Source organism: Megalopta genalis, chromosome 3, assembly GCF_051020955.1.
Source record: "Megalopta genalis isolate 19385.01 chromosome 3, iyMegGena1_principal, whole genome shotgun sequence".
NCBI classification, from domain to species: Eukaryota; Metazoa; Arthropoda; class Insecta; order Hymenoptera; family Halictidae; genus Megalopta; species Megalopta genalis.
Window position 1 is genome coordinate 7,277,177 of NC_135015.1, and position 26,084 is coordinate 7,303,260.

General features: G+C 39.5%; 1 protein-coding gene across 3 annotated transcripts in view; it reads left to right on the top strand.

Moving 5' to 3' along the window:
* The window catches only part of Lim1 (LIM homeobox 1), a 54,124-nt gene that overhangs the window by 22,609 nt on the left and 5,431 nt on the right, over positions 1-26,084 (top strand). For 2 of the 3 annotated variants that reach the window (XM_076519740.1, XM_076519741.1), the window contains exons 3-6: positions 14,043-14,275; positions 21,160-21,381; positions 24,289-24,530; positions 25,376-25,661. In XM_076519740.1, coding sequence (XP_076375855.1) covers positions 14,043-14,275; positions 21,160-21,381; positions 24,289-24,530; positions 25,376-25,661 — 983 coding nt within the window. The remainder of the gene's footprint in view (positions 1-14,042; positions 14,276-21,159; positions 21,382-24,288; positions 24,531-25,375; positions 25,662-26,084) is intronic. The other variant, XM_076519743.1, reaches the window with a different exon arrangement.

A 26,084-nucleotide genomic window follows, 5' to 3' on the forward strand; every position in this document is an offset into this window, starting at 1 on the left:
AGCGATCGATTAATATATTCCTCAATGGAAATGATCAACAAAGCTGACTGTGCCGATGTTTAACTAAAGCTGGTACCTATTGTTTACGAAACTCCATTTATTCGGATAATAGAATCGGCCAAAGATCGTTTAAAATCGACTGAAACGCGATCATAAATGGGAACGAAATTCAACTAATTTCGTTCACAGTTGCGATCACAATTTTGCTCCCCTCCGTTCGAACGACTGACCGATTTCTGCGCTTTTCGCCGACGAATAGTTTGAATTTCCGTCAATCTATCATCGACACGCCGAAATGCTAACGTCTGGCCCGAAACGGTATCCTGCACAATGAAATCTCGAGCCATTCTTCTGTTTCCAATTCGTGCCTTTACGGTCATGCGTGTTATACTCGCATTGAGAATTCCAGTGGCGAGGATGAAAATCAGTAGTCTATACCTGAGCAGTCCCAGAACTGCTCAGCAGCATAATTAACCATTTCGAGACCCGATCCACGTCCCGGTTGCTCACGGTTCTATGTAGATCTATCTTACACGAATTTACATAATCTCATACATGGTATTCGTTTAATTACCGCGCTCTATCTCCTTCTGCGTTCCTCTTCATTCACGGGCGAGCGTACAGGAGGAGGGAAAGTGATAATGAACAAGCCACGAATGCCGAGAAAGTTGATCGAAGAACCGGGACGAAGAAACGGTCGGAACAGGAGCGGCGGACCGTCGCCGTCGTCGCCGCTCCCTGTGATTTTATGTGTTTCACGCTGTTACGCGACCGACCGAGAACATTAGCATAACTGTTATGAATCGTTTCGCAAGCACGCGTTCACCCTCTCGGTCGTAATCGTCGATATTTCACGAATTAATCGGTCCTCCCTTCAAACTTGTTCCCGATAAACCGCGTCCGCGTTACGATCTTTCGGATCCATAGAAGTTCAGTGAAAATCAGCTGCCCGGCAATGCTGCGTGTGGCAGTTTCCACCCTCTTGTCGGTAAAACATGCTAGAGACAGAAGGTTGTTAAAGGGTTCGACGGTCTTGAGCATCTTCTTTTGTCCATTAAATCCAAGGATACGATCGTTTCCACAGAAAGTCGACTGACGTTTTCATGAATAGGCCGCGAATGTTCGGATATACATTTTTGTGTGAACATATGAAATGTCGGATATTTGTTACATGTAAATGTTCGTCTCTCTGCCTACGTTATGTTGTTGTTTATGACACAAGTTTTTTTTACAGTCTTATTGTGTATTGCCGACGTCATATTTTTTCAGAGAGAATTTTTTCACAATTCGGTATTTTTGTCATTCGTTTTGAGCTTCGTATCAGCATGAATTCTGCGGCTATTCGTGTAATCGTTTTATAAGCCGAGTTTGTTCACTCCAAAGAGCAGAACTTCGTTCAAAATGGCATTTATACATTAAAAATCTGTTAGGAAAAGTGCGTCGATTCGAATGAATTATATTTTGATTAAATAAACATCTTTCAAAAAAAGCTGTAATGTTCTTACTATTCATTTAAAAATCCGACATTTCATATGCACCAACCTATGAATTGCAATTGTTGAAAGTTTTATGTCCTCGTGCATTGCTATATGTTATTATACATTATTATAAATAAGTAGACTGCGGATTTTTATGCAAAATGAAAACTGTCTCCATCGATTGTAAAGAACCGTAATTACGTAGAAGTTTCTTTCTTTCTTAAAGAATTTTAATGACTCCGAAACAGTATATCCACATACTTCAATTCTTTTAATCTTGTTAGTGTTTCAAATCGCATCGACTCGTTTTTGTTGTAAATGCATAAAATAAGCAGTCAAGAAATAAGTAACAGAAATTACTCGGGTATCCACAAGAAATGTTCTCGGCGAAAAGAAACGGACATGTCGACAGCGATGCAGATTATGAACTGCATAATTTAATTCAGCACTAGAAATGAACGAAGACATAAAAGGGGGAATAATGTAACAGGGTATTACTATTGAAAGGATGTTGAAAAACGAAGTTTGAGGTGTAGATAGACAACGTTGCACACTCTGAGCCAGTTATCAATGCACAGATAATAAACGACCTATAATTAGGTAGATAATAGATGGTAAGCCCAGATAACAAAGTAACGCAGTTAATAAAAATGATCACGGGTTGAAAATGACTCAGCGCCACTTTGTATCTGATCGCCATACATTCCATCTTTCGTTAATCTGACGGCTACGATCTAATTCTACAATTCAAACTCTGCGGCACAAGTTTTTCGTCAATAAATGAATAAAATAAAAGAATGTAGTGACAAGGGAGATTAACGTCGGCGATATCTCGATAGCAACGGCGTTTAGAACGATGCCAATCTTGATGTCTGGAGAGTCTCAATATTTGTCTGGAACGGGTCAAATCGTTGGTCACTTCGGGGCAAGACTAATAGAAGAGCAGCGAGGGAAAGAGAGAGAGAGAGAGAGAGAGAGAGAGAGAGAGAGAGTGTGAAAGAGAGAAAGAGAGAGAAAGAGGAAGAGAGTGTCTGTCCCCCTTCCTCTCTCTCTCTCTCTCTCTCTCTCTCTCACTCTCTCTCTTTGGCTCTCTGTCTCACTCTCTCTCTCTCTCTCTCTCTGCTAATTAGATTCCGTTAATTAGACTCCCGCCTTGAAAATGATCGCGCGGGTGTTTATTCCCTTTATCGGTATATTCGAGACACCGGCGCATGTGCTCTGTGGCTGCCTCAGATAAACGGGTGGGAAGGCGAACGAGGTGGTTGACTGTGGCGGCGCCGAGTGTTTACAGAGAAATAATGAATTGGACGGTAATTAAAGTTTCTGCAATAGGTCAAGGTGTGCGTTCACGGCGCCGCGCCGCGCCATTTGACCCGCGAGCCGAGTCATCGCTCGACCGCAGGAACGACTTCTTGGGAATGGCTTGCACGGTCAGTGGTCGACATTTCTATTTTCCTCGAGGTTGTTTCGCCTATCCGGCCCGATCACAGAATCGATTTATCCTGAACAGAAACTGTGAGAATTGATTTCACCGGGGATGCTCCGAAGAATTCTGAACTAATTTGTGGGATTCTGCGTTAACCCTGACGAGCTTGATCAGACTTGTGATAGAAATCGTGAAGCCTTGACATTCAAAACTTATCGTAATAGATGGATAAATGGTATTGTTTAATTACTAAATTATTTTATTAAATTATTTAACTTATTACTAAATTATATTAATTATTTAAATTATTATTAAATTATATAAACATTTACTATTTATTATTAAAACCTAAAATGTAAACCATAAGACATAAAGCATAAAACATGAAATATAAAACCTAAAACGTAGAACATAAAATATAGAACATAAGACATAAAATAATTATTTCACTATTATGTTGGCAATCATTTGTGTTGTACACTACAGTTTATGGTTTCAAGATACAGATTTATGCCGAAGATTTTTAATTATTTACACACTTGATAACCGATATGACGGTTAATCGTTTAATAATTCACAACAAGTGTGACGAAGGTTTCATACATAATTTACTAAGTATGAATGTTAGTGGTTTCCTCTAAATCGAAACAATATTCGATTCTTCTGTTATAAAAATCTTGGAGAGGAAAGCAAGTTAATAAGAAACCTACCGAATCTGTCAAAATCACCCCAGTTCCACAATTTTAAGTTTAAAATTGTTGAAATTATATAGATTATATCATTAGAAATGATAGAATTTTATTAATTCAAGCATACACTCAGACAACTTTAGCGCAGGGTAGTTTTCGTGTTAAATATTTCCTTGAATATCACAATAAATGAAATGAAATATGAATTTTTTAAAGAAAAATCAACCATAGTGTCCATGTTTGGAGGACAACGAAAAAAGGACTCTAACAATGATCGGTAGACCATGTATTGTTATGCAAAATAAAAGCTGTCTGGAGGCATTAATTGCAAGATGCATATATACATACATTTAACCATTTTAATGAGTTGAAAAGCATATAAGAGTATTTGTAAATTCTTCAAATGTATTTACTGTTCTGCATTTGAACCACCCCTCCTTCTCATAAGACAGCGTCGCTAACGCAGATGTTACAGTAACTTAACAATAATTTAAACACCAGCAATAATTTCGCAGCCGCTGTAAACTGCGAACTTGGCGCAGTTCTCATCAATCAATTCGCCGGTTATGCAACCGATTGTAAACACCCTCGAGTGTCCGGTGAAAAAAACGATCCGCGTAGGAGCAGCTCGCCGGATGGTGGCGCGCGTTGCTCGCGCGTGCTAATAAATCTGGCGAAAACGATTCGTCTGTCCGATCCTCCCGCGGCCGTATTATTACGGAAGCATCGGAGCCGTATACTTCCAGTCAGCAATCCCGATCGCTTTAATTACAGGAATCACGCGATTAATTATAGCAATTACCGGCGGTCCCTTAGGGCTGCCGGCTTTCGAAAGTAAATATATCTCAATTGATGCTCGGCGCTTCTATCCGGCTGCACTTCCGACGTCGCTAGCGTGCATTCAAATTCCCGCCTCGACACGTCCGTTTGAAATTTTCCCTCGGCGAGGCGTATCGCGTATCGGGCCGACCCGATTCCCCGACCCCCTTCGTTTCTCCATTATTTTATTGCTATCGCGGCTCCCGACGGAACACCGTGTCCGACGTGACCCGCGACCCACATTATTTCTTCGCCGCGTGGAAACGGCAGCTTCCCGATGAACTCACCGCCGGAAAAGCCAGACGTTGAAACGAGCTGCCTTCTTCTTTACAGCTTGCTGAAAGCTTGACAAGACAGGGCTTCTCTGACGGTATTGAATCGAGCTGATTGTTGCGGTAAAAATCGGCCGAGTCCGCGCTCCTCGTATCGCGGATTCCTTTCAGCGATCCTTGCGATCTTATTTTCATTATTACCTGATTTTTCATGGAAACGTTGACGGTGAAATTACTACCATCGCACCGGCCAAACGACTGGTTTCATGGTTTTTATCATTGCAATAATCGTTGAAATTGTACAGATGGGAAATCATTCAATGAGCTTCTTTATTCGAGCACATGTTTGGACAATGATTTGTATGCGTTTATGGTTAATCCGAATGTAAAAATACAATGAAATGTATAGTTTGATGAAATTTAATACAGTGGAGCATCGATTATTCGGGCTAAGTAGAGCGACACGTATGTTCGGATAATAGAACAGTTATCTAGTTGCAGAGATTTCATGTTTATTGATTTTTACAGAAAATCGTTTTACATATGGGAAATGTACTTATTTGGACAATTTTGTTTGTGATCTAATGCTAAAATATTAGAGTCATGGACACGCGAAATGAAAACTGTTCAACTTCAGTCTGTAACGATCATATTTGAACATTTTTATTTGGATATTCAATTCCTAGAATCTAAATAAATTCTGTCTTGTTATTTTTATAAGACGATGCATTCGAGTAGTTTTCAGTGTTTGGTAGGTATAGTGGTACTATTTTAAAACATTTATCTACGATCTAGACTATCTAGACTGTCTCTTGACTAGAATAGGTGACTAGGAGTATAATATAATTATATATAATTATTAATAAAAACTATTACTAAAAAATTATATATTAATTATTAATATATAATTGTAATATATAATTATTTTAGAACTATTAGGTCTACCGGAAAGTTCTGTCCGTTTAAGAAATGAAAGGAAATAGTAGATTTTTCATAAATTTAGTAATATTTATTGTACAATATAATTTCCGTCGTTACTTATGACCTCTTGCCAGCGTGATGGCAATTGTGATGCAATTTGTTGTCTCAAATGAACATGTGCATATCTATCGAAATTTGCAATGACATTATCAGGCAGAACTTTCCGGTAGACCTAATATATATAATTATAATATAATTATAATAATTTCTTAGAAGAAAAAGAAAATTTGTATTTACTGTGTGTCTACATTTCGTTGAATATTTAAATATTGTGAAGAAAAGAACAGAATTTTATTCCAACTTAAAAGAATGGAATAACATTCATACTTAACAGTTTCTTTCTAGAAATCTTAATTACGAATTAGACTCGGTTAAAATACAGCAACGGGTGATCAAGACACTAGTATTTGTTATTTACATATGAGTGGGTTAGAATCATAGTGGTACAAGTCACATTATCGAGAATTTTGATACGTCTTGAAATGTAAACCATACATACTAAAATGTTAAAAAGAAAAGTGAAATAGATTATAAAGTTACTATAATAATTAATAGTAACTTTATAAGCTCGGAATTATCTTATTTGATCAATAAACAATATACACGTTGGTAAACAATAATTCTGCTTGTGTCTCGCAGGAAAATGGCACTTACGTCACTACGATGACAAAGTACTGAAATACGAGAAACGTGTCCCTATTTTTCGCAATTTCGAAATCTTCGTAAACGAGACACGTTCGAAGTAGTAAAAATGTCTTGTCCGCTAACGAAATTCAGTTATCCAAGAAACGACAAAATTGAGATCGCCGAGACATTTCTCAGGACTGCCAAGAACTGCTTCGAAAAAAATCGTAGAAAAATAGATAATGCGGAACGAGACGACATTGATAGGGACCGTGTATCGAGCCCACCAATCGCGATAATAGCGTGTTTTTGCATCGATCGTCGTGTCCCATGTCGCCCATCCGCGGGCCCGTTCACGAGCGTATCGTTTCGGTCAAGTAGCCTTTTGTTTGCCATGGAAACAAGAAAAAGAGGCGTGACGGCCGAAACGAAGTAGACGCGACAAAAAAAAAAAAATGCAGCAACCTGCCTACAAGGATACCTTTTATCGATCGGCGCAGTCATCTATAACTATTACGCGGCGTACTTACCGCGAGGCATCCTATAATCAGCCGGCACACTTTTTCAAACTATTCATCAACCTGTCCAAATTAGCAGTGGGTACGCGTAGTTCCTAACAATCTTCTCACGGAAGCAGAAGCCGGAGATATTTCTTGACCAGTGGTCATTACGCTGTCGGGGCTGCAGAGGTCCAGCCTGTGCTGCCCCCCTTGGCCCCCTCTTAGCTGCTCCGGCTCGTCTCACTGTCCCTCGGGTTCGGGTTGTTCTCTCGCCTCGCGCACCAACCCCGCTGGTTTAATTACAGGAATTGTTTAATTAATTACAGCAATTAGCCGGGCCCGTGTCAACCTCCGCGAACGCATACGTCACCGAACGAGAAAGAGACACATAGATAGATAAAGAGGGGAAGGAGAGAGTTCCCCACGAGGCCACCCTCTGGACCAACGATTTTCTCTTTTTATGGGGAGCGCGCGAGGCGCAGCAGGTCCTTTCTTCCTCGTAGAAGAAAAAGAAACGGAGGCTGGCCGTAAAAATCATTAATAGAAAGGCTTACGTTGTGTTTTCGTGGGGTTCTTCGGCTGTGTGAGAAAACGACGAGCCATAGAAAGGGCGGAGGACGGGGGTCGAATGGTGGTTGAGGAGGTCGGGGAAGAAAGGGGTGTGGGCAGCGGGCTCCCTTAAAGAGGAGAGCGTAAAGAGCCACGCTGGAATTCTGGCGTGTAGCAAGAAATATAGGACAGCCGGGGCCCGGTAAAAAAAAAGGGGGTGGGTCCCGACCACGATTCGGCACGGACCCTGCAGTTTATGTATGTGGTGCGTGCTGGTTCCACGGGGTCCCGTAGACGAGGCCAAGCCACGTCTCCGAGGATCTCTGCCAGCCCGTCGCGTCGCAGCGGCGATCATTTAGGCTGTGGTGTTACCGTTTCGTGGATTTTTCATCGGATCGTGGGATCCATGCCGACCGGCGCCGAAGATTCGACGACCGCGGATAACGACTTGCACCCTTCTTCCATGGTATTGCTAGCCTGCGGATTTTCTGCATTTTTGACGAGAATGACTAGGTCAAATACAGAACTGTGAAGACATTAAAACAATTTGAGGGCATCTTTATATTATGTGTAACTTATTGAAATGACTATAAGAGGAATGACATTTTTATTAGACTTACGTTTCGTACAATTAACTTAAGTAATTTTCATTTTGTGTAAATATTCGCGTAGTCTATTTATTACTTTATTAAACAGAAGCCTATTATCACTTTAATTGCCGCGTCACTCATATGTGGATGACGGAGTATTTGGTCTTTGAAAACTAATTGTTACGCTAATCTATTAGATTTTCCTAATTTAATCAGGATTTGCAGAAGGCAAGAATGTTGACAAATTAAATAGTTGGCGTCATACAACTTAACTTTTCAATTTTAATTCGATTATGAAATAAAATACTCATAATTAATGATGTATTAAATAAAATACCTTAATTTTATGAAATGTTCGAGGTTGATAGCATGGCAATCAAAGTGTTAACAGAATTGTATCTTGACGACACTCTCGATAATTTTCTTTTTTAAACACTAACTTCAAACGAATCTGTTACATTAAATATAATGTAACAATTATAATAATAAATTATAAACAATAAAACGTATAAAATATATATAATTATAAATAATAAAAAATATAATTAATAAATTTAATTAATTTGATGTTTTATGGATCACATTATTGCAATTTTTGAAGATTTTTTTTAAATTCTTAACTGTTGGTCTGCGATTGTAACATTAAACAGATGACATTATGCAGATGAACGATATCACATTTCTTATTTTATAATTATTGAAATCACGAAGCTGCTTCCATTGAAAATTCTTGAATACATTTCTTTAATCAAACACACATTATTACAAAAGTAGTGAAAAATTTAAATTAATTAAATCTTGTCATTTTTATAAGGCAGTGCATACCAGTCACTCTCAGACCTCGGCAGAAAACTGACGTTCCTTTTTTTTCTTAAAGTATCCGAGAAATGTTTGAAGCTATCCAACTAGGTTCACATCCACTCTTGTAATATACATAAATATTATACTATACTTCGACCGATCTCTACCAAGAACCTGTTCCCTGAAGCTGATTTCATTTACGAAGATGTGTTTGTCAGTGTTCTATTTACCGTTTCGTCCGGATCGGTGATGAATTTGTTTCATCGAACTGTTTATTGATCATTATCGTATGTAATACATGAATTATGCAACGGACATCAGAGTTTTTTGTGTCCCCGTGATTTATGTGTTCGCGCGTGTGTAACTGTGTAATGTTACACCGTGTCAAGATTAGAAACTTGTAATTTAAAATCCCATAAAAGTACGGTTTACGCTGTCATTTAGCAGAAAAAAAGTAATAACACGCTAAGTCCGCCAGCAACGTGTTTATGGTATCACCGGCGCGACTGTGACGTAAGTTTATATGTTGATCAGCATCCTTAGAATGTCCTGGCTCGGGTCCATTGCTCTCGGAACAGTGTGCACGTTTATTGGTCGCTACTGCTGGCCAGACACGATAGCCTTCGGAAGAGAATCTCAGGGTTCGCTAGTTTTGGCAACAAACGTGACCTCGCTTTGTTTTTAATTATCTGTTATCTCTCATCTGTTATCTCGTTATCTGTTTAGTTAAACTCATTGGCATTGTGATTATTAGACTGTGGCTCGTTATGCAAAATGAGAACGTTTTGCATCAGTTATAAGCAACGAGGATTGGACAGAAACTAATTCCTCCCCTTAATTGTTCCAATGTGTAGGAAATATTGCAACAATCTTTCCACAATCATTAATGTTATACGGCTGAAATAAATTCTTACCGAGTACAATAGAATCTGTCGCATATGAATCGTCGACTGAATCGTTCAAGAGTACGGAATTCATACATATATCCGAACTGTAATAAATATATTTGAATTTTAAAGGTACTTTAAATTGCGATATTAATGTTAATCGTAAGTAAATACGTTCATCCCGTAAGTAAATTCCACAGTGAAGCTGCATAAGAAGATAACGCGTTCAGAGCGACGTGTGCAAACATTATTACACCGGTAAATATTTCGCCGCGATTGCCAACACGAATAAGCAGATATTTAATATAATTATGTTTTCTGGCGAAGTTTCGAATTTTCGTACATCATAATCAATTCACCGTAAACGAAGCTGCTGGTAGAAAGACGCCAACAATGGGACCAACGATAGCTTCGGATAACATTACGAGGCGAGTTTGTGTAAAATGAATTAATCGGCCTCGTCTCCTATGAAATCTGTTTCTGTCGGTCCCCTCGGGAGATCGTCGAACGCTTTACTACGACAAAGAAGCGGAACGGCCAAGGAAAAATAAGAGACGACTAATACGAAATTAACAAGTAGGACGCGTCCCGCTGAAAAAATCGACCGGTCGACCGCCGGTAACCGCGAGACGCGCTTTTACTGCACCGAAGGGTTTTAACTTTTTATGTTCTATGAGGACGTTAAAGTCCCATCTCTTTAGAACCACCATATTTCTTTTATCGACGTTTGCGAGTCGCGCGGCTTAATGACAGGACTTGCAAGCACCGGGACCAATAAACGTCATTCCTCTCACAACATTGACTTTCCTTTTCGTTCTGTGTGCAGGAGATGCTACAAAGCGATCGCGTGCACAACACGTCCGCGACGCTGGGAAAAATGAAAATGTCGAAACGAATAAGTAGAAAAAGAGTCGCACCATGAACGCGATGATCCTTTGTGAGTTAACGCGTTGACAATGATTGAACAAGTAGTGCTTCCATGGAACTCAATATTTATTGCACGGGTCAACTTCGACCGTATGATGTACCGTCGTGATTTCAAATCGACGAGGGAAACGTGTGTTGCAAAAATGGTGGTACACGTTGATACAGCAACAATAGATTCTCTATTTTTGGAGTCAAAATGTTTACGTTGCTTCTTTTCTTTAGTTAAGTGTACAATTGTTACATTAAATTATTATAATACAGTAAGTTTTGAGCATGAAAATATTAAGGTTGGCATAAGGTGAGCATAAAAGTATAAAAGTATAAAAAAGTATCTTATAGGGTATAGGTACAGGTAGCCCTCCTACGATACGGCATCCTATAACACAGTTTCGCTCTAACATGATAGGATAAATTGCGGGAAGCTATAGCACTGTAACTTATAACACTGTTTCGCTCTAACACGATAAGAAACTCGCGAAGACCTTCGTACGACACTGTACTTCTACAGCACTGGACAACATGATTTTTGTTTAACATATTTAAAAACTAAATTACCTTAAAATAATGCCAGAAAGGAATAATGAACTATAGCGCCTTTACGTGAAAATATAATTATTATAATTAATATATTATATAAATATATAAAACCTTTCGCTGAAAGAAGTCGAAAATTCAGAAGGAAGCTTGAAAATTGTCTATCTTTATACCATGAAATTTACAATGACCTTGACATAACCAGCAAACAAACCAAAATTACAGATTTTTTAAAGAGGATAGAATGTGTAAAAAATCTGTATGAAGAAGAAGAAAGTGAAGATGATATCGTTCAACCGAAAAAACGTTCTTGTTTGATTGTACTGAGTAATGATGAGGAAGAAATTTATATATAATAATATAATTATATATAATTATTATTTATATATAATTTACTTATATATATTATTATATATTATATTATGTTATAATTATTATATATAATTTACTTATATATATTATTATATATTATATTATATTATAATTATTATATATATTATTATATTTACTTATATATTATATATAATTACTTATATATAATTTATATATAAGTTAAGGTTACATTAAATGAAAATAATATTTTTTTTTCATTTTATGTCATACATACATTTATATTTTTAATGAAAGTTAAATTGCTTATATGGAATTAAAAACAAACGTTTCTAATACGTTTTCAGTACATAACCTTCCTTTTTGTACTGACTGTGGGTCTCATATAACACGATTTCACACAAATGGCATTTTCTGGGAACCTATTTACCGTGTTATAGGATGGTTTCCTGTACCAGGTAAAATTTACTACACTAAAGCCATTTGATTTCGACCATCCTGTTACTCTCAGTTGATGATGCATTTTCGAAACGTCGATCTTTTGCATCGATGCACTGTTTTACCTTCCACATGTGCTATCGCTTCCGAATCTATTGTTGCTCGTATTGTAATAATTGAAACGCTTAAGGAACTAATTTAGGCTAAAATCACTTTAGCAAATTTGCTATAAAGAGATTATGATACTTCAACACTTTACTACCGTACTGTAAAGCTTACAATTATGCTATAAACTGCATTATACATAGTTTCCAAACCTTTTTTCTTGTTTTCGTGCACGCATTCTCCGCACTAAAGCACAACTAACATAAAAGAACAATTCTTCATTAATTTACCACAAGTAGCAAATGTTAAACAAAATGATCATTAAATCGCAAACAGGAGCAGCAGGATACTTGTAAAAATTAGGTTCTGGACACACCAGCTAGAAAACAAAGGGCTAAATTCGTGTTACCGGGCTGCGATGCCGAGGAAAAAGTATTTCCACTAGGACAAATACACTATAAATATTTTTATCTTCCCATGCAATATATAGGATTTGGCATATAAACTTCTTTTTGAAATAGTAGTCACATGTGTGGATATTACGTGATTAAATATATTTGAAATGCTATTCCCATATGTGTAACTACTATTTTAAAAAAAGTTTATTTTTGCTAAATTTTGTGTTACATGAAAAGTTAAAAATACTTATAGTCCGTTTACTATTTCAAACATCTATTTTCTCCGGCCCTGGTTTTCGCGTTGATACGGGCGCAACTAGTTACCAAGAAAAAGAAAGCGCCGCTGGCCAAGCAGGGATTCTGAGAGGAACTTGCGTCGGGAAACCGCGCTTAACGATTAATCACGGTCCGCCCAAAAGCCCATTGAGACGCGTGCGCTCATTATCCAGCTTTTCGGCGCCGGAGAAATAAAAATTACTACGGCCAGTCGTGGATCTGAATAAAAATTTAAGATTTAACGGGTTTTGCTTCGTAAAAAACGGGACTGTGACATAATTTATTGAAACATTGCTGTGTATAATGTGATGGGAACTACATCTGCGCAGTATGTTGTTGCAAGAAACGTTTAACCCATCTTCCTTATCGCGTTCCGAGAACAAAATGTATGCGAAGTTTCGACAAATATTTTTGCGTTGTAGTTCTTGAGAAAATAGCAAATAATGAGAAAGTAATTATTGTATGCACACAATTAAATGAGCTGTTTATTTTGAAAGTGGCATAAATCACTTTGTTTTTAAGTCGATACATTTAAGGGTTTGCGTTTTAACACGTTTAAAGATATGGATGCTAACTTTCGAGAAGATTTACTTGTATTTGTTATCTCAGGATACTGATATTTTTCTCAGTATAAATAATTTCGTATAAACATTAAAAAGTCACCACTTTTCATTACGGTATTATGCCACTTTCAAAATAAACGGCTCAAATAGGGATATATTTCTATAAATCTATAAATCTACACCACGTTCGAATATGTTTCTTTCTTTTGCAAGAATTTAGTTTCATTCTGGAAGAACAGGTGGAGCTTCACAGAATTGCGTCAAGATACTTAGATCCTAATTAAAATATCACCTTTTAAACATTCGTACAGCAACCGTCAGACTGCAGACATTTAGGCAAAATAAAAATGTTGTACGAACAGGAACAGCATTTTCTTCTTTTACTGATTCTAGCACTCAAGTCACAAATTGACACCTCGACATCATTTAGTACAGATTACCGTACAAATAAGTGCTTATCCGAATAATAAATAACTTCTTACTCGAATGAATTTCTATTCAAATCAAGTATAGATTTTCTATTCTATTGTATTCGTTAATCCTTATGGGTCGTCCGAATAAAATACTGCCCGACTCCAGTCATAAATGCATAAAATGCACTAATCTTAAGGTACAAACTAGCCATGCCAGAATCTATACAATGAACTCGTCAAGAATCGAGCGCTCCGGTCGGCCATGTTTTCGGCACCAAGAGGCTTCGATGCGTTAATCCCGTGTGAGGTCATTCGGTAATTCGTTCGACCGGCGGATAGTTTTATTATGCCTACGGCTTTGACTTAGATCGAGTAATACAATAAAACCCGTGACATGTTTTCGGTTATTTACGGTGGCGGTTGTTGTTCTGGCCTGTTGCAGGCGATATGGGACGAAATGCGGCGGCTGCCTCCAGGGGATAAGCCCACAGGACCTCGTGAGGAAGGCGAGGGACAAGGTTTTCCACCTGAATTGCTTCACCTGCCTGGTGTGTCGGAAGCAGATGAGCACGGGAGAGGAGCTCTACGTCCTGGACGACAACAAGTTCGTCTGCAAGCAGGACTACCTGTCGGGCAAGCCGCTGCCGGACACGCATCACGTGCACGGTCATCATGGTGAGTTACAAGTGTCATTGTCCCTCGTTATCCACCGCTGGGGTTGGGATTACACTCGCACAGAAACGGGGAGGGTGGGGGGAGGGAGGGAGAGAGAAGGGGAGAGAGAGGGAGAGAGAGAGAGAGGAGAGAGAAGAGAGAGAAAGGCGACACAGAAAGGTACAATCGTCCCCTCTTTGTTTCTATCGTCCATTTGAATCGGATTTGCGGAACCGCTTGCGGGATGATATCGATTCCCTCCGTCCTTTCTGCTCTTGTTCTTTCTATCCCCCTCTCCGTCTCTATCTTCTTCTCTTTCTCTCCGTGGGATTTAAAACGATCGGAATTTTAAGCAGAGCTCACCAGAAGCTTGTCGACGAACTTCTCTGTCGACTTCCAACTCGTAACTATTTTATAATTGTTGCCGCTTTACAGCGAGAACGGTACGCGGGATACTTTAGAATCAGTGCAGAAATCTAAGACAGAGCATTTGATAAGCTCTTGAGAGCATTTGAAATCATTTGAGAGCTCCGCAGCTTGCCATATGGAAATTACAGCATTTATGTGCACGAACGATTTCGATTCGAATAAGAGAATCTTACGTTGGTATTATTGGAGAATTTAGTTTCGTACTAAATTAACAAACTTTACTCTCTGGGATTCAGTATTATAGGATAGTGCTTCTGGTTTGTTTTTGGGCATTAATTTTGTATTCATCGAGTAAGCCATATTACATTTTCTTATTCTTTCATTTTGAATATCTTTTAAGAAAATAATTTAATGTGTCTTATTCGGTAAATATAAAGTTAATTATGCCCTAGTAAAATTCTTATTTGCAGAAAGCGATAACGTTCTAGTGGGTCTATGAATTCTAAATAAATGTTTCACATTTTCTTGATGTTTTGGCGATTTCTTTCGAATCTGTGATTTTGCCCTGCGAACAGGAAAATTTCGGAACATTTTTAACATTAATTTTTATATCGAGCCTCGGAACAGTTGTTGAAATAATTTCAAAAATGTTTTCCACGCTCGTTTCACGAGACGCCATCGTAAGAATATGGAAAGTTCCATTGAACGGATAAAATGATTATCAAATATTCATGCACCGGTACCAGGAATATTCCTCCGAATAAATTCTTAACACTCGACGGATGTAAACGGGTCTATGCAGAAGAGCTTACGTAAGCATGTGGTAGTGTGATAATAAGGATTACAGTGAATAACGTTATTTCTCGCTTTGGAAAATGTAAATGAAATATTAACGTAACACCGTAATGCGACGTGCGTGTAGAAGGAGGACTAGGCCGCGTTTATACAGCGAAGAATAAAAGCATTCTTACCTTTCATAGAACTTACGCGGCGTAACCATATATGTATACACATTGTATTATACGTACATTAGTACTGCTTAGCAGTACGAATTACTATTCTTGTGTATGACTTATTGTTAGAGACGTGTGTCTTAATCCTGTTATTAAATGTTGCGGATTAACTGTTCGAATCCTGATGTGAAGGAACTTGATGTCTGTTGCGTTAGACGTTTTATCGACAACGAAACAAAACATAATAGCGTACGAAAACATTATAACACGAAGAGAACATTCAATAAAGTCAATTTAATAATATCATTTAATAAAAAGTTATAAATATTATTAAAAACCATCGTTCAGAGAGAGAGTTCAATACTCCTAGCACAAGAATATCTATGCTCGTTCGTTGTTTACTATGTCCTACACTAATTCTAGGAAACTACTTGAAAGCAGCTCTACGCCGTTCCATCAATGAATCGCTTCCAGCGTTTCTAAAGGTCTTTGAAACAGACCTGATAAACAGTTCGTAACTGCCACGATTGTTTGAATACCTTCGTCGCCAATACCAACTGCACCGATGAATCTTTCTAACTTGACAATAAGACAAACTTACAAGATGGAAGATATTTTAGATATAGTAGATTCGAGTATATTGCAAGTTCGTATTTGAACCAAGTTACTCGACCAAGCACTCGATTTACCATTCTAACTGTGTAGCAACCAATGCTGCTAAACGATATGTAGAAGCCATCGAACTCGAAAACAACAATGTTTTATACCGCAAACTGCGGTGGCCATCTATATCAACCCTTTGCGCTCGAAGTCGTTTTAACTCTAAATCGAAGATAGCTTTTCTGACGTACTTTATTTCGTATTATATGACTTAGTGCAGTTTATGTATATAAAATAGAGTCTTGTAACTCATACAAAAGTTATCCTTTTAACAGTCTCTTGAATATAAACAAACATGACAATGCAAAAATTATTTTATAACACGATGTAACAATCTTTAGTGGTGTCACCACTCAAGTGCAAACGGTTAATGCAAAATACTGTCTTCAACAAGGTATATCGTGAAATGCTTATAGCCGTACCAGAGGTTTTTAAAACAATCTAGAAACATTACGAAATCGGCAAAGGTCTTGATAATTAAGCAGAAGAATATATTAACAGGCTAATACATTAATAGTTAATAGAGCGAAAGTAGCGCATGTCGAATGTACACACAAAATCAGGTTTAAATACGAAAGCAGTTTATTTTACGACGTCCGACGAATTCTTCGATCTGATCAAAGCAATTCATCCACATTCCACCAATCACCGGCGAAGATATTACAAGCTATAAATTAATAAAAGCATTCTTGCTTAATCGACCATTCGATCATTAGAACAATCACTCCAACGTCGATCGAGCCGAACCGGTCATGCAAAACAATAGTACCTATACACGTTGCTCATTGGCCGGGCAGACTCTCGCTGTCCAACAAAATAAATCCCGCGAGGCGGAGAAAAATAAACTGGAGGGCGTAAAAATTTTTATTTCTTCTTATTTCGGAGGGTACCGGGAGGGGGCTCGGCTCGGCCAGGGGGATCACAGTTGAACGCGTCCGACGCCCGAGATTTCACGGAGTCAGGCTCGTTCTAAAAAAGAGGGGCCGGGGGTTGGTTTTTCACGGGGGTTTTAGCCCGGTCGACGAACGGCAAGCTGTGAAAACACCATGCGTGTACCCGCGCCGTCAGCCACCAGCCTAACGAGAAACAAAGAGGGAGAAAGGAAAAGAGAGAAAGGGAGACAGAAAGAAAGGCCGAGAGAGAGAGAGAGAGAGAGAGAGAGAGTGAGAGAGAGAAAGGGAGGAGGAGAACAGCTCGGTTTCACGAGGGCCTCGCTCGTGTGTAAGCCGTGAAACGAAAACCGAAAGGTCGATAGGCAGGGGCGAACCTTTTGTCGCTTCGATGCCGACGTCGAAACCGCAAAACGTCCGACAACCCGTCTCTTTTTCGTTTTCTCGCGGCAGGGAGCACGGGATCGTCCCGTCTTCGGGACGCGCGTCTACGCGCGCGTCAGACCAACGCGTCATAATCGTCCCGTCGCGTCTCGATCGCCGAACCTGCGCCGATTATCGAGCAGAACTGCTTTCGTCGAACCGGAGGATCGTTGCGATTCGAGGAATATCAATTTTCTAGGAAAGATCTCGTCTATTTGATTATCGCGTATGACGTAGACGATGACACGATCTTTCGAGATGCAGTAATTTCTCCTTAATTCGCGCTCAGCTTGCGCACAAAAATGGACAATTTGGGAAAAGGAGACACAATTATTCGAGCCTTGCGGCTCGTTCTTATAGTTGTTGACAACCGTTCTTCCAAAATTGTCCATTTTTGTGCGCAAGCTGAGCGCGAATTAGGGAGAAATTACTGTACCTTGGAAATGAACTTTCGTTAAGATCTAATGAGGGAATCGAGCTTTGTCAGGGTCCATAAGGTGTAAGAAGGTTGCAAAAGTCTGATATAGCAAATTGAAACGTCTCTAAAAATGTTGGGAACTGTTTTCATGGGGACCTCGTATAATTAGTTCCAATTTGCAGTAGTTTCTTATACTAATTCGGTAGTTATTAGTTGACGATGTAACGAAATTGCTTCAAGGTTTAACCAGTTAGCTGTTCTTGACGAGTACACTCGTCGTTCAAAAAAATTAACTGGTTAAGAATACATTGAATATACAGTTCGATAATCTTTAGTAAATTATATATTTTACAAAAATGTTGTATTTAAACGAAATATGAAGGAAATCAAATATATACAGTATAATTACAGTAACTTACACACTTTTCAAAGAGATTGCTACAGCTAACTAGTTAATTGCATATAATCCTGCGTGTTAATAACACACCTGTTATTAGGTATCCATATTAATAAATATTTGGTAAACAAGTTATTATTAGGTATTATGGGAACGCAAATGTTAAATATCGCCGATTCATCGAAGCACACGGTGAAATGATATCATCGCCGTTATCGTTTCCAAGAATTTTGATAATAACAATTTTCACGTATCTATCAGTCCATTTTTAGCAAATGTTACAAAATGAAATGTAGATAACTAAGAATTTTCCTAACAAAACCGTGTATAAGTCCTGTATCAAAACCTTGTCTTCATTAATGGAACCTTGGCAAAAAAAAATGAACGCCCAACGCAAGTTTGATTGTAATAAGTGTACAAAAGTATTTGTTAGTCGCACTTATAGTTTCGGCAATTGTGAAACAAGAAATCATGAACGAATCATAATCATAAGCAGAACGCGAACTTGTATAAAAGTCCGCAATCTATGACCACCGACGCAATGTTGCATCTACCAAGACGAATCAAAGTTGACCGTAGTGCTGCTGAAACGTCGATATTCGACGAAGATACAACTTCCACTCGAAAGGTTCGCGCGGTTAGGGAACTCGCGTTTCTGGGTAGTATCCTCGAGGCTCGATTCCCCGCGAAAAGTGTTCGCCATCGGGACGACGAATTGCCGGTTTTCGATGATCAAACATCGTGACGTCTGGATGTGCCGCGCGTTTCCGACATTAATCTCTATCATCGGCCGGCCATTTGTCAGTTGTCGAATTCGCTGTGATCGTCTGTGCGGCGCGGGCGTGAAAAGCGCAGCAATTACGCGACGTCCGGTCGATCAATCAGGAACGTTTATCCGATAACTTTTACCTAACCGTCTTTTGTCGCTGAACACGCGAAATTATAATGCCGGAGAGGGTAGGAGAGGGGGCAGGGTGAATTGGCTTCAGCGAATTGTTGCTCTTTGAAAAACTACCGATTGCTCGCGGCACCGGCCGCCGCAGTCGCATTATTCAAAAGCGAATAATTGTAATCGCGTTTAATTGGTAATTTCGTACGGAGCACCGACAAATTTACTCGTGTCATTGATAAATTGCGTACCGCCCCTCCTGCTTGTTGTCGCGCTCCGAGGCTTTTGTTCGTCTAAACTTGACGTTGATCGACGTCATTTTGAGACGGGATCGAATTTTGTGAAGATACTTTGCAAATAATATTCCGGGTAATGGTTAATTTTTGCCGGCGTTATCTGCGCCGTTCGGCGCTGATGTTTCACCGTGCGTGAGTTTGTGCCCTTTTCAAACGTCCGATGTAACAAATGGAAATGAACTTTCACCGTTATCGGGCTACCAATTTTATGCATTTATAATGTACACGTTCGTTCGAGGTTTGATATCGTAGGAAGTTTGTTGAAATGTAACTCGACTCTCGTTCCATTCGCGACGCAAATAAATTGATTGACGAAAATCTGTATTTGCATAAACGACCGATTCGTAGTCCTGAAGTGTTTTTATCCTTAACCTGTTGACCCGCGAATTATCTTTTGTGCTACACGTTTCACAATGGAGATTAATTTCTTCGTGACAAGTCATATTATCACGCTGAGTGTAAGTGATAAAGTAATTAAAAAAAGCTCTTTTCGCTCGATGATTATTTATTTTTGTTGGGTATCGGTGCTTATGCATAAGCAAGGAACTCAAACTGTTATTTTAGAGCAAAATAGTATTTTATTTAGTTAACAGAAACAAGGTGAGAAGGTAGAAGATGTGAAAGAATAGGATAAGGAGACAACCGAGCAAATGCAATTACTCTTGCGAAGGCTGTCGTTCGACTGACTAGGCAGCGTAGTTTTTCTTTCTAAAGTTGCCAGGGGCACAGGATAAGCACATGCAAGTGATTATCCTTACTCTGTGCATTTATTGCCCTGGCAGCGTCGTCTCCGGCTCGAACGTCGCATCGGTGAGCCGACCTATAAGTGTACGACCCCCTCCAAGGGTCATACCGCAAGATATAATAAAACTAGAATCTAAGCATGCATTTAACAAATACTTAAAACTATATAGACATTTCAATAATTTTGACAAAATATTTTATGACGCATTTAAAAAACATATAAATCACACATTTTCAATGTCGCTTAGTTGAATCGTTGTTAATTAAATATACATATATATCCGGTTAATTGTTTTTAGCAGTTTTCTTTCGTAAATCCTGACATCCTTAGTACACTGCACATAAAAAATGTTATAGAAGGTGTTTAAACTAAACTGTACAAATTCGAAGTGTTACTATATGGTTTCGCTAGGTTTTAATGGGTAATGCGCTCCACGTATTATGTACTTTTAAAAATTTCAGTGACGAAAAAAGTCGTCATCATGCCCATTGGAGTTGTCTTCCTGGTATGACGAAATATTTCTTCTTACCCGGTTGACAATAATGCTGGCACATTTAACGCATTAATATTGATAAGAGAATTACACTAACGAAATGAGGCACTTACGCATTTAACGAGATGTAGAGAAGTTTGGTTCGAGTGATAATCGAATCACTGATTTCGAGAGAAACTGAATTTCTCAATCCGCTGGAACCTAGTGGCTTTTCTCTATCTGAACGTTATTCGTTCACTTTGACCGCGAAAGTGCTCGAATCGCGTCCGAATACCGATCATTGAACAGAAAACTGACTGGCGCTCTTTTCGAACTCAATGATTCGATGATTGAAGTGATTATAAACATACGGTTCGAATCGTTTACGAGCAGAATCGTCCAACCTTTCGGCAGGAGGCGACTCGTTGATGGGTTCGGGATCGGAGGACGAGGACGAGGACGGTAGTGCTCACCATCATCATAGCGGTGTCGGTGGCCCCCACCTGGGGTCCCATAATCTAGGCCCGGGTGGTCCTGGTGACCAGACGGTTGGCCATACTGGTGACCTACCTCTTGGAACCGATCCTTGCAAGCAGGAAGACTCGGAGGATCAAGGTAAGCCTGCGGTTCGATCTTTTCACCAATTTCTGGGATGGAAGGGGGGGGGGGGGATTCCTCGCGACCTTTAGAATTTTCTGTGCACCTTTCGAAATTCAGATTTGATTTACAGCTGAAAGGAGGACATCACCCGAACGGTTCCAAACAATTGATTTTATTTTTATTTCCTTAAAATTTCAAGCGTCAAAGAAATGTATTTTGAAATTCGAAGATTTCGCGACTGAAGGTAAAGTTGAAAAAAATCTTACGTTATCGCAGAGGAAAGTTATCTTCTAAACTTCTATTATGTGTTCTTTTTGATACTACATTTTTTAACATGGCCGTCACGAAATCTCCAGATAAATCTGGAAATTAAAAATCAATCTACATACGATTCACTTCAAATTTGATAGACATATTCTGTATAAAGTATTTTACAATGTAGCGTACGATTATTTTTATATGTCAATTATTTAATTTTTTATAAACATTTAGAGTTGATTTTTTGGGATGAAAACAGTTATTATTTCTTGAAACTGCGGCCATTTGTACGATTATTAAAATTTTTGAAAACCCGTAAGTTACATTTTAGGTAATAGTTTCTAGTATATGAATCGACAAAATTTGTTCGATTCAGAGGTCCCAGTACTTGCCAACTGTGACGGCCAGCAATCAATGTTCTACGAGAAAGGATTTCGGAAACAACGAATACGAAAACATTGAAAAACAAAGTTGGAACATACGTTTATATTCTGTTAGTAAGACTAAATCTTGTATTTAGTAATTACCTATAAAAAAATCTCAAACTTCATCTATTGATTAACGCCTCGGTGTGGTGTCCTCCCCTTAAATTCAGAGAAACGTGCACGCCATGCGTCGTCATTTTAATAGGCTGTTGTGCGAGTTTCACGGGAAGCTCTGGCCACTCGATCTCATTTCCCCAATTTCACCGAATGAGTCAAGACGGAAGTGTTTAATTGACTTGGGAGATCTTCATCCACTTGAAAGTTTGTACCCTTCCTCTTTGACCCAAAGTTTCGCAACTTCTTAGCAGCGCAAGTTTTAAAAAGACTCCCATAAATGGAGTAATTCTTTAAAGTTCAGTTTAACCGGCGTTATCGAGTGGCGTACTCATCGACATTTCCGACTGCTACGATAGGCTGCTCGTTGCACCTGCAACACGGTGCAGCATACGTTTCACGACCTAGCAGTTGGCAATCATCTTGGTCCACCCCCGCGAGACAAGAAGGGTTGCGGGACTAGAGTGTCGTTCGCTTTGCGACAAATTCGATTTCCAAAGGCCGATTGACTGGGACCGACTAACGACTTAATCGAGACTCGGTCTGGAGCCCCTCCTCGAGCGAGGGAGGAAATTCAGTGGCTTGACCTGGAGCGTCAGCACGAATTACTAACCGCGTCAGGTCTTCCCGGTCTATTATTCGCTTCTGCTCTTTTATCGGGTCCGAGGGCAACAATGAGCCCTCCCCCCCCACTTTCGCCGGTGCTCGACGCGCGCTCTGCACCCGGTACGAGCGTCTCCTCTGCGATTGGTGGCCGGGGGGAGGAGGGAGGGGTGTCTTCGCGAAGGGTGGCCCCCGTGGCGCGGTGTGACACTGTCCAAACATTTTCTTTGTCCCGTGGTTAAGACCTTATACCTCCCCGGGCATATATAGATTATCGTGAAGAGTTGGACCCCTATTTCTCTCGTACACGTCGCCGCGTACGCGTCCATACATCCTGCGGACAGGAACACGCACACGCGCGCACACAGCCACCGGTTTCGAGTATAGCTTTCAACTGGAGAACAGCCACGATAATCCGATGGGGGTCTCGCATCGCTTCCGGGGGATTGGCTCCGATTGTTGTTACCTCGATCCGGCTGATCAAGATCCCGAGATATGTATATCGTGTACCCGATGCTAAGAATCCGCTCGCAGAAAAAATGTTATTGTTTGCTCAGCCGATAACTCGCGTTGCTGCGAATCCACTTAGGAAGTCGGAGTGGAAAGTTCAACCCTTTGTTGTCCACCTTGCCTGCTGTCTGTTTTGATGCTGCTAGATTCTGCGATCACTTTGGGTCTTATTATTTCATATCTCGGTAGACGATACGGGTTTGATCTTCGAGAGGTGCATATTCTGCTGGGATCGATATTATGCTACGCTCTGGTTGATCTCCCGACTATACCTTACTCTAGCTTTTTCGATGTTTATGTATACACCAGTGAATTTTGTGTAAGAGATACGCTTCACCAGATTTTCATTCAAAACTGATTTGAGTGCAGATGTACTACATTTTTTCGAAAGATATTTTTATAAACGTATCATTCTTTGCTTGCAGTCATACTTTGGCATTTTTTCTGTAACCATGCACTCGTGTCAGTATACTAAGATCAACAGTTGGCTTGTTTCAGTCTTCTGAATGAATTCGTCATTCTTAAAGATCGAAACATTCCCGAGCTAATGAAATGATCACGAAATCGTGCTCACTGTTCTTTATAGTGTTTAATATGTGGATATGTAACTTTTTCAAATAGCTTATTAATTGTAATTCATAACTACAGTGTCTTAATCGCTACAAAGAACTATGTTGCGAAGAACTGCTATTTCTTATTCATTTCTATAAAAATATTGTGTCTAATATCAGTATAAAAATATTACGTCAGTATAAGGCACCATTTATTCATTTTGATGTTCAATATTCAATAAGACTGTTCTTTTTCAATTCAGCACAAATAGATGATCGAACACTCGTAACAATTGTTTGTTTGTTGCAACCGATTTGAAAGATCGGCATTCGACAAAAGGAAACGTCTTTACCGTTTAGATTTCATTCACACGAATAAATGTAGTATAATTTTAGCCAGGCGAACGTTTTCTAGTTTCCGTGAAACGATAATTAAACGGGTTCGTCTGCGTTACTCCAAGGTTCCTTGGATGGAGATCCCGAGACGAGGGATAGTCAAACGGAGAACAAAAGTCCTGATGGCGGTGCTGGCGGTGGTAGCGGTGACGGCGGTGCTGGTTCGAAGAGGCGAGGCCCGAGAACGACCATAAAGGCGAAACAGTTGGAGATTCTGAAATCGGCCTTTTCGTCGACTCCGAAACCCACCAGGCACATCAGGGAACAGTTAGCGAAAGAGACTGGGTTGCCCATGAGAGTGATACAGGTTCATACTGTTTCCTTCTTCCTCTTTAGACATCATCGACTCGGCTATTAGAAAGTTATGTCGTTGCTGAGAAACTTGGTCCACCCGTGGGTTAGATCAGATTTTTCTTTTCGTAATTAAGAAAAAAGCATTCCAGAAAATGTTCTTATAATACTTTCTGCAAGCATACGAATAATTGCTATCGATTACTAGACTGCGGATCTTTATGCAAAGTAGAAATGTTCTGTCTCGGTTGCAAGGAATCGATCAAAAGTAATTTACCGATACCCTTCAATTCTTTGAATCTTATCCCGGCTTCGAATCTTTTCAAATTGCAGCTGTTCATGCTTTTCATGTATTCATAAAATCCGAAGTCTACATCTATCTTTCTACATCATATCAGTCTACATCTATGTTTCGTACACTTTCGTGCATCGATATCGTTTTCTTAATTGTAATCAGAACGATTTGGAACTGTATTCAATTTGCGTGAGCTGCGCAGTGTCACGTAACTTCAGGAAATCTTTCATGTAGATACGTAAACTTATACTGTCTAACTTTGAAGTTACTTCGAATTTAGCATAACTTCCCATTGTTCCATCACCTCGTCCAAATCGAAGAATTTGGTCATTGCGATTTTACTTTTCAATTCGAACGTACTTCCTATTCGAATAAGATCGAGTTATAAAGGTTTATGTAAATTAGAGCTCTATAGTAATCGTACAAAATTCATTTCGGATATCGTGTTCTTCAATCTTCGATGCTTTCAACGTATCCGTAACGCTATTTGATAACTCGCACAATTTTTGGTGCATCGCGAGCCCAAAAATAAGCGATCGTGGCTTATTGGTGTCCCTTTTGCGCAGGTCTGGTTTCAAAATAAAAGAAGCAAGGAGCGTAGGTTAAAACAACTGACGTCGATGGGCAGGAGCCCGTTCTTCGGCGGTTCCAGAAAGATGAGGGGCTTCCCTCTGAACCTGAATCCCGGTGCACTGGGCGGCGAAGATGGACCGCCACCCGGTTTTCCATATTTCGGCGCAGAGAAGTTCGAATTCGGTTACGGCGGGCCCGTGGCGTTTCACCATGAATTTTTCGGTGCCCATCCGCCCCCTCATCCTCACGGACCGCCCTTCAGCGGACCGGGCAATCCAGGTGAGTGCCGGAATTCCATTTAAACGAACTTGTTCCATCTGTTTCGTGGTGTCTCTCGCCGCTGTTCTTTCATTCATTCCCACTGCGGAGAACCCGTATTCTGGAAACTGAGTCACCGCATCGAATCCATATAGCTCTGCTTTCTAACTATTCCTACAAGAATCGTTTGTCGTACGGTAACAGTAATGATAATCAGACTGCGGATTAAATGCGTTTATTGAGACAAACTGGTGTAGGAAAAAGAAACACGAAAGAGAAGAATTATTACATTTCTAAATAATTAAAATGATTAAGAAGGGAGATAAATTCGTATGTAACTTCCATAGTTGCTGATGAAGAATCGTTTTCATTTTGAATAAAGATCCGCAGTATCATGATAAAAATACGGTCTTTCTTACGCACAAAGCCTTGTCGTAATTAGTA